Source organism: Charadrius vociferus, unplaced genomic scaffold, assembly GCF_000708025.1.
Source record: "Charadrius vociferus isolate BGI_N301 unplaced genomic scaffold, ASM70802v2 scaffold90, whole genome shotgun sequence".
NCBI lineage: Eukaryota > Metazoa > Chordata > Aves > Charadriiformes > Charadriidae > Charadrius > Charadrius vociferus.
Window position 1 is genome coordinate 1,181,237 of NW_009647222.1, and position 15,189 is coordinate 1,196,425.

Below are 15,189 nucleotides of genomic sequence, written 5' to 3' on the forward strand. Positions count from 1 at the left end.
TGCTCAATAACAGAGAACATTATTAGTCCATTAGTTACTTCTTTATTTAGAAGCCTCAGAAGACCAAAGCAGCACATGGGCTGAAATCATACTACATTTCAACCTTTTCATTTCCTTCCATTAGTGTCTGAAAGTAGCTAACAACCACAATTAAAAGCAGTAACTTCACTGTTAAAGGTCTCCTCTGAAGGAAGTTATTTGTACAAACCACAGAAACTATTAGCAGGTTTGAATACTTCCCCCAGAAAGAGGATACAACTTCCAGGTGCTGCTCAATATGCAATAAGCACAGGAAGTCTAAGGGTCAAAACAAAAGTAATTTTTGACTTGTTATTAGTGGAATGCTAGGGGGGTAAGAATCAATCACACACATGTTCTCCTTTCAGAAGTTTTTATTGACAGCATTAAATAGCTTCTGAATTTTTAGCAAATTCTGACAAAACTTTTCTACCAGCCACTTTTACACAAAATGAGAGAGGACACTGTCCAAAACCAGTTTCACTTTGTGTAAAACTGTTCAAAAAACAAAACAAACCCAAATCTTTTATGTTTTAAAATGTAAAGCGTGAGCAAGTTGGTATCACAGTATCACCAGAAAGACGTCCTCTTTCTCTAGACAGCAAGTCTTACCTTGGTATACTCGTCTTTGGCCTTCGTAAGCATCCGTAATATATCCACTTCTTTGTTATTAGCAGAATTCATGATCATTGGGGACACTCCTGTTCCTGTGCCTTCCTGTGCTTTGAATTGTTCCTAAAGCTGAGTTAGGCTGAAAGTTGGAGGCGAGAGGAGAATATACAAGACAAAAACCAGTTAAAATATAAAAAGTTTAACCACAACTGCTTTACAATAATTAATCAAAACTCAAATATTTTCATTTTTCCCCATCTACACTAAAACATGTAAAAAAATCTCTGTTAAAATATCTATATTAAAACATAGTTTGACCAGGTGTGAGATTATTTTTCTCCAGTCCTGAAGAGGCTTGGCCACAGACTAAAATATCTGTAACTCAGTCACAATTTCTACACCCAGAAGGAGCAGGGAATTTATAGTGTTATTCAGTTCTGCTGGTGGTGGAGGATGGCAAACACACACAAATCAGTCATTAACAACTAGAAAATGACCAATTTCCTGCCCCAGCTGTTTTATTATTATTGTAGAATGCTGAGAATTAAAACATGCAGACAATTGGCTGAGCGACAGGGTACTTTTTATCTATATGCAACACTGCTATTATAAACCACTACACGTGGTTTACAATTGCATGAATCCTCTGAAAACTAGTTTTTATTGTAGTAAATTACCAGTTTGAGAGTACCTAATCACCACCAACTGAAACTTTGAGCTAGTTAACTAAAATTAGCTGTCAAAAATCTGGTTTTCCTAGGGTTCGTTGCTTATTTCTGTAAATTTATCCCCATCAATTATTTCTTGGGTCACAACTGACTCATTTTAGAGCTGTCGGATATACAGCAAAACCAACAAAAAACCCTAAACAAACCCCCACCATTGTCACAGTCTGTGTTTCACAATGCTTTGTCACTGCAAAATGAAAAGCAGCAGGTATTACTTTAAAAAGAGATACAGAGGTAACATGACTACCTTCCCATCCAATATTTTGTAACAAAACCTATCTGGAACGTAGTGGTACAAGAGTTAAAGCACTTTGCTATGGATCAAGATGTGCGAGGATGAGCCTTGTTTGGACTTGTACTGCAGGACACATAAATGGGCTTTTGGGCACTTGGTAACTTTGGCAATCAAAATTGACGTCACTTCCTCAGCATGCTTCTGGCTACAGAAGCTGTTAAGATGGGGACAGATGACCTTAAAAGGTGAGATTCAACGGTCTGATAGTGCCTTTACATTGCGCTCTGTTAGTACCTAGTGCTGTCAGCTTGACTGTATCCGCCTCCCATGGCTTTTCTTGGGATGACAAAGACCTGGCTCTGCGTCATCCCTCCTCCTGTCCCTTAAAAGAATTGTGACATGACGATATGTCCACCCTTATATACCCGAGGCAACCGGTATATCCAACCTCTGCCCATTCCTATTGGGGCGCTTCACCATATCCTCCACATTATACCTCTAAAAATTTAGATTGTGTATGTTGATAAAAATCTGTAAGACTTCAGCTCCTTCCTCCTCCAAACAAACGTGAAAACCTGCAGAATATGGTCCTAAGAAAGGGATCATCGCAAACAAGCCCATCATTAGGCCAACCAGAGGGAACAGCAGAAGAATGAGCCCTGTCCATCCTGGACATGTGAAGAAAGCAGTGACAGTGAAAAAACTATCCATGAAATTGTTAAATTAAAATACAGCTGAGAATACAGTTCTGTTTGAAATTTTACTCTCTGACTTGACTGCAAAATTAAAGATTGTATAACATGTATAAAATAATATTATTATGTACATAAAAGTAATGAATTAAAAGCTAATTAAAGTCTTGCTTTCTATTCCAAAATCAAAGTGAATTTTGTGCATACTGCTAAGAAATGAGGAAGCAGGAATTCAGCCACGATGTAGAAACAGGATAAAACCCACAGAAATTGTATTATTACAGTATGCCTTCATGATAGCCCACACTTACATTGATATAGGGACAAAAAATGGTAACAGAAACATTTAAAAAAAACAAACCCTCCCCAAACTGAAAAATATATTAAAACCCCAAAGAATACAATTCTTCAAAACAAATCTCTGACTCATCAGGAAATAGATCAGAACTGTTACGCTCTGATGTAGCTGGAACCAGATGAACTGTTACGCTCTGATGTAGCTGGAAAGCTGCGTGGTAAATTATGAAAAAGTATTGCAATACAGTGACTTACTTCTGATTATACAAAATGCAGGTGTGTGACAATTTTATTTGCAATAGAGTCTATAAAAATAGGTTTAAAGTAGAAAGGTATGACCATCCTAGGAATATAATGTGCATGTATGTACAGAAATACATACATAAAAAAAGCACAAGAAGTCTTGTTACCCATCACTTACTTTTTCATGAGCTCTGCAATTCTTTGGCATTCTTCCTTATCATAAAACCAAATCCCATATATGGACACTGTAAATGCACATCAAACACAAACTATGAGCATCTTCTCAAACAGCAATTCTACCTGGTAGATATTTAAAAGTGACCTGTAAAGGAATTTTTAGGTTTATTTCTGTCTTATGTTTTCCCCATCCATAAACATAAAAATGACACCTCAGATCCTTCAAAATAATAATAAAAAAAAGATCAAAGGCAAATCTCTAAGGATGTAAATTACAAGCTCTTGAACTTTCAATAAAGGCAGAGGTATTTGATCCTTTTCTTCAGAACACTAAATGAGAGGGTTTTTTTTCTTTAAAACCTCTTCCTCTGTCAATTTTTTTTTCAGTTGTCATATCATATCCATTAGACTCCAGTGGCTAGTGTACTGCAGGTAGTGTTGCACGCATATATAAGCAAGCAAGATTTATTTAGTTTTCAACTACATTCAGGTCTATCTTATATATCATCAAAGTTGTTAGAGGAGTACTAACACAACTCTGCCTCCCTGCAGATTTCCTATAATGTTGCCCATTATTTTCACCACTGAAGAAGTAATTATCTGTAGCCAACCCCAGGATTAGAAAATCTATATCTAAGTTCAGACCTTCGCTAACGTAAGTGCCTGCAGCTTTGCACAGCAACAACGGATTTAAATTTACTAGTAGTCCAAGATTCTCAAACGTACGCACTGCTGACGAAACCACCATGATGGTAATAGCCATAATGAAACTGTAGTTAGCACAGCTTCCACTATAATAAACAGGGAGCTTTTTTCCCCCACTCACGACCATGTTATATAGCTCTTGTAAGACAGCCTGGGAATAAATCTACAACACTGTCTCAAAGCAATCTGTCTACATTTGCCAGGGTAAGTCTCCTAGTTGTAACCTCAGGCACAAGTTTGCTGTGAGAAAAAGGGGGGGAAGCACTTAAAGGGTTAACACAGATCTTTCCCTCTCTATCACCACAACCTTTTGTGACATCGATGTTCCCTTTACATGATATGGTAGCAAATAGGTAGCGCTGTGTTTCTTCCCCCTTCCCCTTCCCACCATACTGCAGGCAAGAGTTTTCCCTTAATCTAAGAAATGACAATTCCTAACGTGTCTTCAAACATAGTAAGAGCTACATTTTATTTGAAAGGGGCATAACTGGATTGAGTACCTGCTTAGAAACACTTGCAACACTGACTCTGATCATGTAATATTTCCTTATATTAGCAGAATCCAAAAGCAATCACTTCTTCAATTCCACAGAACCAAAACCGTTGCATGTGAAGTATAAGTTGGCTTTGTTAATGTTTGAAAAGAAAACAAATGTGCAGCTGTTTGTAAGACACAAGTGTAATACTTATCTCCATTCCCCCTCAAATTTTTCAGCCATGTGTTGTCTTTTACATAGCTAAAAATGGTTGAACTGTTTATTACAGCATCCTGTTGAAAAGCCTAAAAAAACCACAAACCAACAGCCATCCTGTAGACATATAATAAATAACTTTTAAAAGATGTACAGTCCTTTTTATGATTAACTTTTGAGAAGTGTGATGATGATTTCTATTATTCACCTAAAAAAAGGTAAATAACACAATAGGCACCAGTGGTTCTACAAATGTGCAATGTAAGAACTGATCTGAACTGCACAAATAATCTCCTTTTTGTAACACAGATATTAATATTAAAATGTGCATTTTAAATAGATATTAAGATTCTAACACATTCCAGAAAGCATCTAATAATAAACTGCAAACCTGTAGAAAAGTGTGTGAACAATTCGCAAGGTTCCAGAATACCAACCTATTATGCAAAACTACCCATCATTCTGACAAAACACATCTGAAGACTTGTTGTTATCCATACTACAAGTAACACTATTTTTTAATGCAACAACGTAGCAAGTGGATTGAAAACCCCAGACAAGCCAAATTTGTTTTAATCAAGATTCTTCTTTGTTATAAACGAATCTCCAATGCAGAAAAGTATTGATGAAACTTTGGCCATCTGCTCCATCCTCTCAGTATTTTTTTTTTTTTTGTCTGCCACAGCTAGTGGCATCGCCCATATGGAAGATAGGTTGAACAGCTTCACCTTTTGGCCAATTGATCAAATATGTCATAGGCTATTTATGAATATGATAAATTTGAAAGCTGGCAGTCCCATGGAAATACTGCAGTCCTTCTGGCCATTGAAAGTCGAAAGACTAGAATCAACAGCAGAAGCGAGCTAGTTTACCTCAACTCAGCAACAAACACAAGTAAACTTATTAGCAGTATGAAGCACCATTTGAGATTTTACAGAACTACAACTAATATGTTGAAATACAATTCAAACAAATGCACTCCCATTTCAGATCACAGAATAAGGACACTAATTACTGCCTGTCCCACCAGACCAAACCACCATCCCAACAATATATCACACCTTAACTGAAGTTTTAAGTCAGGATATCGCAGATCCAGAGACCTTTAGCCTCGACGTTAGCTGAGCTTCAAACCCACCCACCCACAGACTTACTTTCTTACCTCAGTCAAACGGTACTTTCAACCCAGGCTAGGAAGCACAGCTGAAAGCAAGCTAAGACCAAAACCCACCACCCTCTGAGCTTACAGCTCACCCATTCAGTGGTGAACTCTTTCAGAAGCGGACAGTCCTCCTCCTCTTCCTTCCACACTTCCCCCATCTGTCCATAACAGATGAACACTGCAGAAATACACTGAGAAATAACCACACAGCCCCTCCATTTGTTGCTGCACAACATACTCTGAGCCCCTGCATGCACGGGAGAATGGTGTACCAGTGAGAAGGCAATGACTTGGTGGAAAACTGAGATACCAGGTATCCAAAGGACACTAAAGTAGGTTTTCATATTTGGTGCTTATCACCTGGAGTACCCATGGCATAAATTCATACTACAGTAGTATATTCTGCTATAACCTACATTTAAGGAAACAAAAATGTAAATAATACTAGTAAAAACGTGTATTAACGGTCATCTTTTGCATTAATGTTGAATACAAAGTGGCAAAAAATATTTTTTTTATGTGTATGACAACACATAAAACCCCAGGACTGGCAAAAGAACCTAAGATGATTACAAACTGTAACGGTTAAGCTAGGAAGCTGGCACACTTTCCACTAATAAAAACTAAATACACACACAATACAAATTTCACTACAAGCTTTCTACCAGCATGGAAACACTGCATGTCTTATCAGGATTAAATCTAAACAGATTACTTTTATCCGCCCTCCATCGCTATCAGACAGTTTGACAAAAAGGAAATCCTGATCTAAGTATCATCTGTAGAGTGGTAATTTCACTAAAATGTTCACATGTTAAAAATGAATCATTAAACAGTGGAGGCACAACTGAATCACTAAATAGCAGATGCACAAAGGAAATTTTTCTACCGCAGCACAAAAGAGGAAATATTAAGTCACTTTTAGGCCTAGGTTCAGCTATAGTTATCCAAGAAGAGATTATTGTAAAAAACAGAAAAAGAATAAACAAATCAAAGTCAAGTATCTTCTGCTAACCAAGTGAACCAGTTACATGAAAAGTAGTTAACAAAAGCCAAATAAGGAGAGATAGTTTTATACTGACAAGACAATACTCATCTATTCATCCACTTTCAACTGCTCTGAAGTAATTTACTAACAGAAATGAGATTTAGTAATTAATTGATCATATTAAAGAAAAAAAAAGGCACCAAAGTTATGATGATGTTAACAAGATTACACAAAACTAGAAGAATATAATGCATATCAAATCAACAAGACACAATTAATATTCAATGGCAATAAGCTAAATAAATTACTTAGATCATCTACTTGAAATGAGTAAGTATTAAGAGATATCAGTCTTTAGAATTTTTAGAATTTGAAAAAGGTAGGTTACAAGTCAAAACTGAAAAAATTTAACAAAATCTGAGAAGCTCATTTAATATAGCTCAGTCATTTAATTTTAGGAAGTATATTATTTAATTTTTAAGTCACAACTTCAGAGCTAATTCTACAGCTTCTGCCTTACAATTTTCATTTTTTGGCTAAGGATTTCTCCTGTCCTCACAAACACTAGAGCACTCGATACTATTTATAAGCAGAAGCTGACAGCTGCTATCTACCAGAATTGTAGATGACAATTTTTAACCTCTCAAAATCTGAAGCATTTAATTATTAAGATGATGAAGAATTTCTTATCAACTTTCATAATTCATGCTAAGTATCCTATTAAAAAGGAAGGCATTTGCTCTAGGATTATTTATTTTACTCTTCATTTGTCTAGCTTCAGCTTCCACCTATTGGATTTTTGTCTTCTGGATAGACGCTTTCATTATCAAAGTTTTGGTTTCACTGTACTTGCAACACATTATTTTTAAGCTATAGCCCCACAGAATGCATACAATATTTAAGCTTGGTAAAAATAAATAGAGAAATAACATAACTACTGACTAGAGACTCCCCTGTACCTAGAAACTGTTGTACACTCGCTGGTATTAAAAATAAGTAAATAAATAAAATGATTCTTCAACTTTCATGTTCTGTTCTTGAGATCATGCTTCTTAAGGACTTTATTCCCTAGGTATAGCCTAGACTCTCGCTTCTGAATGTGTAAATCCACACTTGGCTATATTAAAATGCAATTTCTTTTCTTACAAGATAGCCAGACTCTTATGTTGGTTACTCTTTCTCTTTGCTTTCTACCATTCATGTAATATTTGACTATTCAGCAAACTATCAATGATTGCACTTCTTTTTCTAATACCTTATAGAACATTGCAGCCTCCATTTTGCAGGACCTACTGAAAAAAGAACCAAAGTAGATTATATGCACGATAATAATTTTTAATCTGTGAGTTCTTAAAACATTAATTAAAGCATGCCATGTTAACTTTGTGCTCTTCTACTCCAATGCAACTGTGATCCCTTTGTCCATGATACTGGCTATACAATTATGATACAAGCATACAATGTTTCTTCCACTTTGCTCAGGCTCAAGTAGCGAAACAGACTTGCCTGTTGAAGTTCTACATCACGGTCTGTGGGATAAAGCGAGAGGACTGCAACAAAGGAAAGACAATACAAAATCCAGCAGCTAAGGCAGCTGCGTGCTGTCTTGGAAACCTGAATTCCATCTCTGACGCTGCCCCAGAGATATTATGCAATGATACACAAGTTGTGAAATGACATCTTAAGTGGCTCTCACTGATTGTGTGTATTTCATTTTCCAGTGTTTGATTTGAGGTCCAAGACCCGGGTGTAAGATTTGAGTGCATGACCTGCAAAAACGCCACCTTCTTACAATCACAACTAAAGTCTGTAAGAAGTATTTTTGAACATATGAATGATAAATATATTGGAAAAATTAGGCCCAAGTAATTTAAAGTCAGACACCCTGCATTTAATTGATCTCTGTAATTGTAACTAGGATCCCAATTTGTAAAATGGGAAGAATAATACTTCTAATCTGAGCAAGGTACAACAGTTCAGCTTATTTACAAGTTATCAGTTATTATACTGATGAGCATCACAGAAAACAACAAGAAAAAACCAATTAATAGTTCTGTCCCCAGTGCAGAACTTCAGTGGTATATAACAAAGCCAAACACCCACGTATCAGTAATGAGGCAAAACCAGAATACTAAGTAGCCACTCTTTACACAAACACCATTCAGACTATTGCATAACTGAAGCAAAGTTCTTATTGCAAAAGACGACCATCACATAATTTAAAGTTCCATAAGCAAAAAAGAGGTTGTACAAGCAAGCTTAATGTTGGTATTTGCTAGCTAAGGAGCCATAGAGTTCTTCTAGTTCTTTACAGCCTTAAAATTCTTTCAAATACAAAATTTTGCTCAGCTATTTAGGTATTTAAAAACAAAACACTAGAAAAAAATTAAATTTCATCCTATTATACTGTATTGATAGTGATGTCGCTCATCAACATGACTGGAACTTTTATGTATCTTGCCTCTCTACATTGTGTAGAGTAGCACAGTACACAATATATATAAAAACAAATGTATTTGTTTCTAAATAATGGAAATTAAGCTTAGATATATCCTGTTATTTCTGGAAGTTCTTAGAGGGGAACCAAAATTTTTATGATGTCCCAGGCACAAAAATGCCAAGAAACTGAAGCAAGGTAAGAGTTTTTCAAACAACAACCACTTGTATTTTGATATGAGCTTAGCTTAAATTCCTAAAAAGCTGCTGAAAAAAACCACCCTGTTGAATCACCAGACACTTGTTCTTTCATTTAAAGGTTGATAAAACTCCTGATCCACTTACTTACGGAACTTCTAATATAGACAGGGATACAGATGACTTGGTATTTCCATTATTTCAAACTTCTAAAACATTATATTATGAACAAGCAGGAAAAAACCCCACTTACTAAAGGGAAAAGAATCCTGCTCAGATACATCTTAAATGTAAACTGATGATCCCACATGGAGAGCGAAAAAGCTGTTCTTCAGCTTGACCAGTCCAATTCAAGTGAGGAAGAACTGTTCAAACAACTATCTTTAAAAAAAAACCCACCCCAAAATTACAAAAAAATACACAACAACAAAAACCCCAACAAAATGCAAAAGCCCCTCAAAACCCTTTTCCCCAAAAGCAGATGGTTTGAGAGTGGGCAATGATTGGCAACACTACTGAAGTCAACAGTAAGTTTCTCGCCACCATCTGTTTAATTGTGCCTGGAACTATGCCTAAAAATCACCACAAGAAACAATTTTTTGCTAATAGGATGGACCCTGAAATATCCCCGCCATCTTCTACCAGTCGTGAAAGTTGGGTGACCAATTTGCAGACTTCCAGACAGAGACAGCAAATATTTCTAATATCATGAGGCAAAAGGGGGACAACTTGGAGATGGTGGACTGTTTATTAAATCATGTCTGTGGTTCTCCTGTGACAGCCTGACTTCAGGCAGATTTTTAGTCAAAATTTATCAGAAATTCTTTATGAAAAAAAACCATCAGCTCTGTCGCAACATAAACAAGATTGGCTCACTAGAACACCCCTTAAATAGCCTCAAAGCTAAAGTTATGTTAGTATTGTAGGAAACTTTAAAGCCCATTGATCCCTTTATTTCCATAAAGCTCAGCAGATGTCAGAGTCCATCAACAGGTTCTTTACTTTTTGGAAGAGAGCCCAAAGGCAAACTGAATTTGCAAGATTTCCCTTAAAATCACACTCTGTTGATGCGACAAGAAATTTTGAGTCACGACACAGGAATAGCATCTATGTTATGATCCATCTGGCTTAGTGCATTTATTTTTTTTTTTTCCCCCCACCACTGGTTTTCCAGTCACATCCCCTGCCATTGCATCTTCAGTTCCAAATAATTTTTAAATCATGATGATGCATGACACTGAAATTAAGGCAGGAAGTCTGTAGATGCCAGACTGTCTATTTCTTAACTAACAAGTTGTTCTTAATGAATCGTTTATTGTTTTTATTTATAAGTTGTTCTTCAATAAAAAGTGGTTCTCATTACTATTTCACAACAGACTTCTGAAATGTCCACATCAGACTGGAGCTCCACTGCCTTTTGTAATGGAAATAATTAAACAGTCTCACTCAAGGAGCATAAAAGCTAAGTGAAGAGCTATTAAGATAAACAAATGGTGGGTGAAAGTACTGTTCTATTATTGATATGGAAAAGTGATAGACACTGACTTTAGAAAGGTAAGTGAAGAAGTCTGCAGCAAGGCTAAAAATGAAATCCAAATATCCTCAGTCAACAAAAGTACCCTTCCTGTGAAAAAAACTCCATCAGGGAATGTTTCAGTGGAAAAGAAACATAATTCCTCAACATAGAACCGTTATGGCTGGAAAAGACCCTTAAGATCATCAAGTCCAACCGTTATCTAACTCTACCAGGCCCACTTCTAAACCATGTCCCTGAGCACCATATCTAGAAGACTTTTAAATACACCTAAGAATGGCGATTCAACCACTTCCCTGTGCAGCCTGTTCGTCTTTGATAACCCTTTAGGTATAGATGTTTTTCCTAATGTCTAAACTAAACCTCCCCTGGTGCAACTTGAAGCCATTTCCTCTTGTCCTATCGCTTGTAACTTGTGAGAAAAGACCAACCCCCACCTCGCTACAACCTTCTTTCAGGTAGTTGTAGAGAGTGATAATGTCTTCCCTCAGCCTCCTTTTCTCCAGGCTAAACAACCCGAAGTCCCTCAGCCGCTCCTCATAAGACTTATTCTCAAGACCTTTCACCAGCTTCGTTGCCCATCTGAAACTACTACCTGTATTAACTTACTAGAGCCCTATACTTTCTGCTAACTTTCTCCAGCAAACCATAAAACATGTCTTTGATGCACTGAAATAAAGCCAGGCCCCGATCTACAGGAATCACCTGAGCATAACATAAAAATGCCATTACACAAATCTAGGCTAAATATATATCCGTAACTTCTACTAGCAGAAAAAGCTGACACAAATGTAACACTATCTGTCGTTCGTCTCAGTGGCCAATCCGGCCCAAACCACAACACAAGTGGAAGAGGTTGAGCTAGAAACCACACTCTTTTCTTGATTCTGTGCACATCACATCCTGCCTAGTAGCTAAGAGCAATAAGAGCTCTCCTCAGTCAAGGAGAAAGGGACAACACTGCCTTTCCAACCTGGAGACAAAAAAAAGTTTGCTTTTACTTTAAAGAATAGCAAGAAGAGCTGCCTTCACCTTCTCAATCTCCAGCCTTTTTATTTCCATCCTCCCTTCCAGTAGGTTAAGAAAAGCAGCACCTTCCATTCTGTGAAGTATCTGGGCTTTTAGTCCTGCAGGGGAGAAAGCCTGCTCTACTGTATGTGACATACATGGTTGGTAGAGGACTCATCAGGATTTGAACATCACGGTTTTCATTTATAATTTAGTCAAATCTAAGAATATGTTCCCAATGATTTTTAAAGTACAACTCTAAGGTACCTGCCAAAGGTCAAAGCACACCTCTAATTCCAGCGCTAGTCAAGTTCAAGGTCAAGTTCTTTTCCAACCCTGCTGATGCTCTTTTTTCAGTAGAACAGAAAAGAAGGAGAAAAAGAAGGAAGAATATTTAACCTCATATACGTATTCAACAGCATGTTATTTTATGGGGTTTTTTTTCCCGAAACCTGAATTTTTACTATAATCAGTCCGATGAGCTGTCACTCCAAATGGTTTAACTCCCACGAAATTATGAACAACTTCAAAAAGGGCTTCACGAGGAAAATAAGCAACCTTAACAATAGATAATGTTTCTAATTCTGACCGTTGCATACCTTCAGATCCTAAGTAATGGAAATACATTCGCAGATCTGGCCTAAATTCTTAACCTCCAACAACAAAAGTCTAAGTTGCTTGTATACATGTGTATGTACGTACACACACTTGTTCTCATAACAAGTGGCACCTAAGAAATACCACAAGATTAACAAAATTAAAAAAAACCAACTCTATTTTTCCATTTGCATACTCTGTACATGCCATCATTTTAGAGACATGCAATTTCTTTATTTGTCCAACACCATCTCTACTTCTGAAAAGGTTAGAAAAAGAATTAAAGAATCCATATAGAAATAGGCAAAGTCAACTACTGTTTCTGAAATGTCAAACGTTTAGTTCATATTTACAGCATATTTTATGTATTTGCGTTTATTGATTTGCCACAGCCTGTTAACACGTTACATTCAACACATTAAAAAGTTCTCCTCTACTACTCTGTAGCCATTCCTTCTCTTACAGTCAGCTGTTAGTTGCCTTCAGTAACACCTGCTTATCTGTAGGTTGGAATCTGCTTCAGTACCACCTGCTTATCTGCTGTTGGAAATTTTTAGGTACATACAATTTTTAACGATACAATACAATTTCACGGGCACAGAAAGGACTTTCACTGTTCTCACATAATAGGTTTACTCCAGTTGTGGGGAGGGTCACGCTGTACTCACAAGCTAAATTTCAGTAGATGGCTGCACCTTGGACCCTTTATCATTCACATATGGCCACTGCCTTTTTAAATGCTTGACAACTGAAGGATCATTAATCTTAAAGTACTAATAAAAATGTTTAAAATATATTTTATGACTGACGTTTTTCTTGTGAAAGTTGCAATTTAGTAGTTTCTTTCATGAAGATACAAATACAACCTCTTTGATCTACCTTATTGCTTTTTTCTTTTGATTGCTGTAATTCTTTTTAAATATATTTGTATATCTTAAAAAAATTTATTTTAACTATTGAAGTTCATGTTCAGATTACCATGAACATTAGCAGTTTACTGACTTTTTTATCTTCCTGCACACAAGACATTCTATGTGGCTATATGTACAGGGGGAGAAACAGCATGTACTCCTGAGATCAAGTTCATCACCAAGAAAATGCAATTTTCTTAAGCAGTAAGCATTTCCATATTTTAAACCTGTAATCCAACAGAAAAAAAAAAACACATTTATCAAATTCGTTTTATATTAGCAGCTAGACATTTCACAATAGCAGCGCTGGGAGATACCCTGCGTTTTCTAATCCCTGAATACAGAATAGAGATACACTTCAATTCAAATAAAAATTTGGAATTTTGCATTGGGTGATTTTCATTACAGCAATTGTATTATTTTCACACAGAAAGTAAAAGCGCGTATTTCATTTTGCTTCAGAAGTCAGCAGTATTTTACTAGCTTATGCATAAACCTTTAGGAATAAAACACATCGGTAATCATTTTCTGCTTTCTCAGTCTCGCCCCTCCTTCTGCTTTTAACTCTCTCAGTGCAAATTTGAACCTCTACTTTGTTTTATATTTGAAAGAGAGAGGTACAAAACCAGAATAAAACAGAAGAAAGATGACAACCAAAAAAAAAAACCAACCCAGAAGCAAAGCACTGCGGGAGGGCATATGATACCTTACATAAAAATCCAACGTTATTTCTCTCCTTTTCTAATTACCATGAAGTTTCATGAATGTCTTCATTGAGAGATGCTACACATTCCTGTGTAGAGGATTTAACACTGTATGTTGTTAAGCAAATAATACTGAAATTTTACAGAAAGGCAGTTTGTTTGACAGAGACAAAAGAATTGGTGGAGCTCATCAAACTAAAAGTCCATATCCTGTCTAAGACAATGACCAGCACCAGATGATTCACAGGAAGAATCTTCCTAGTCCCTTTATTGTTGACTTCTGACCTGAAGCATGTGTCTTGCATCACTTATGTTTTTTTTCCCCTAGCTACAGGATCTCTGGATGTTTTTACTCGTACAAATATCTCTGCTATGCAAAGGGATTACTGAAACAGGCTCCAAAAGACCTAGGAGCATGTTTGTCCAAAATAATGAAGCTAGCAGGTAAAACCCACATTTGGTTCGTTGGTTTTTTGTTTTTTTTTTTTTTTTTTTAAGATTGATGTTTAAGCAATACATTGATATGAACACTTTATATTTTATTAAATTTTATTAAAGCAAGCTCTTTATTGCAAATCCATCAACTGGGCTGCAGCTGCAACCATTAAAGCACAGCAGATAGCAAACATTACGCCCAATGCTCTTACTAGTTTGTATGTCAGTTAAGACAAAAAAGCAATACTGCATTTGCAGCCTTAGTGGAATTCCGCTGGAACAGTTGCACCGTGTTTCTGTATAGAACACATTCCTTGTCCTTTAAAGGGTATGCTATCTTATACTTGAGAAGGGTTTCTTCCTTTTTTCCTCACGTAATTGAAAAGTATTGTTTACTGCCGATTTAAGGCTTGTTTTGACGAAGAGAGAGCTGATGAGGCACTCAAGAGCCTGTATTAAATCAATACTAGACAGAAGTGAGCAGCCTGTATATGCACTGTGGGATACACTTGCTCACATATTTATCTTCCATGTTTTGAGAGCAGGTTACAAATATTTTTATATATATACACACATATAAAAGAGTGCGAGTGAGCAAGCTCACATTCCAAGGGAACTTTTCTGGCTATGTCAGGAGTGAAGCCCACCCCCTAGCAGACAAACCTATTTTTTTCAAACACAAGAGGATATTATCAGAGAAGACCGTGCTGATATACAGAAACCAGAGATCGTCATGGCTCAGTGAGGTGATGAGCTGACGGGTGGATGGCGCCCATTATCTTCACTTCTCAATCCAAGTTTTCCTGAAAAACCACAG

At 36.6% G+C, this 15,189-nt stretch overlaps 1 protein-coding gene across 1 annotated transcript in view; it reads right to left on the minus strand.

Moving 5' to 3' along the window:
- DCP1B (decapping mRNA 1B) overlaps positions 1 to 15,189 on the minus strand; it is a 49,051-nt gene that overhangs the window by 19,683 nt on the left and 14,179 nt on the right. The window contains 2 exon segments of the mRNA XM_009879748.1: positions 631 to 769; positions 3,004 to 3,070. Of these exon segments, the coding sequence (XP_009878050.1) occupies positions 631 to 769; positions 3,004 to 3,070 (206 nt within the window).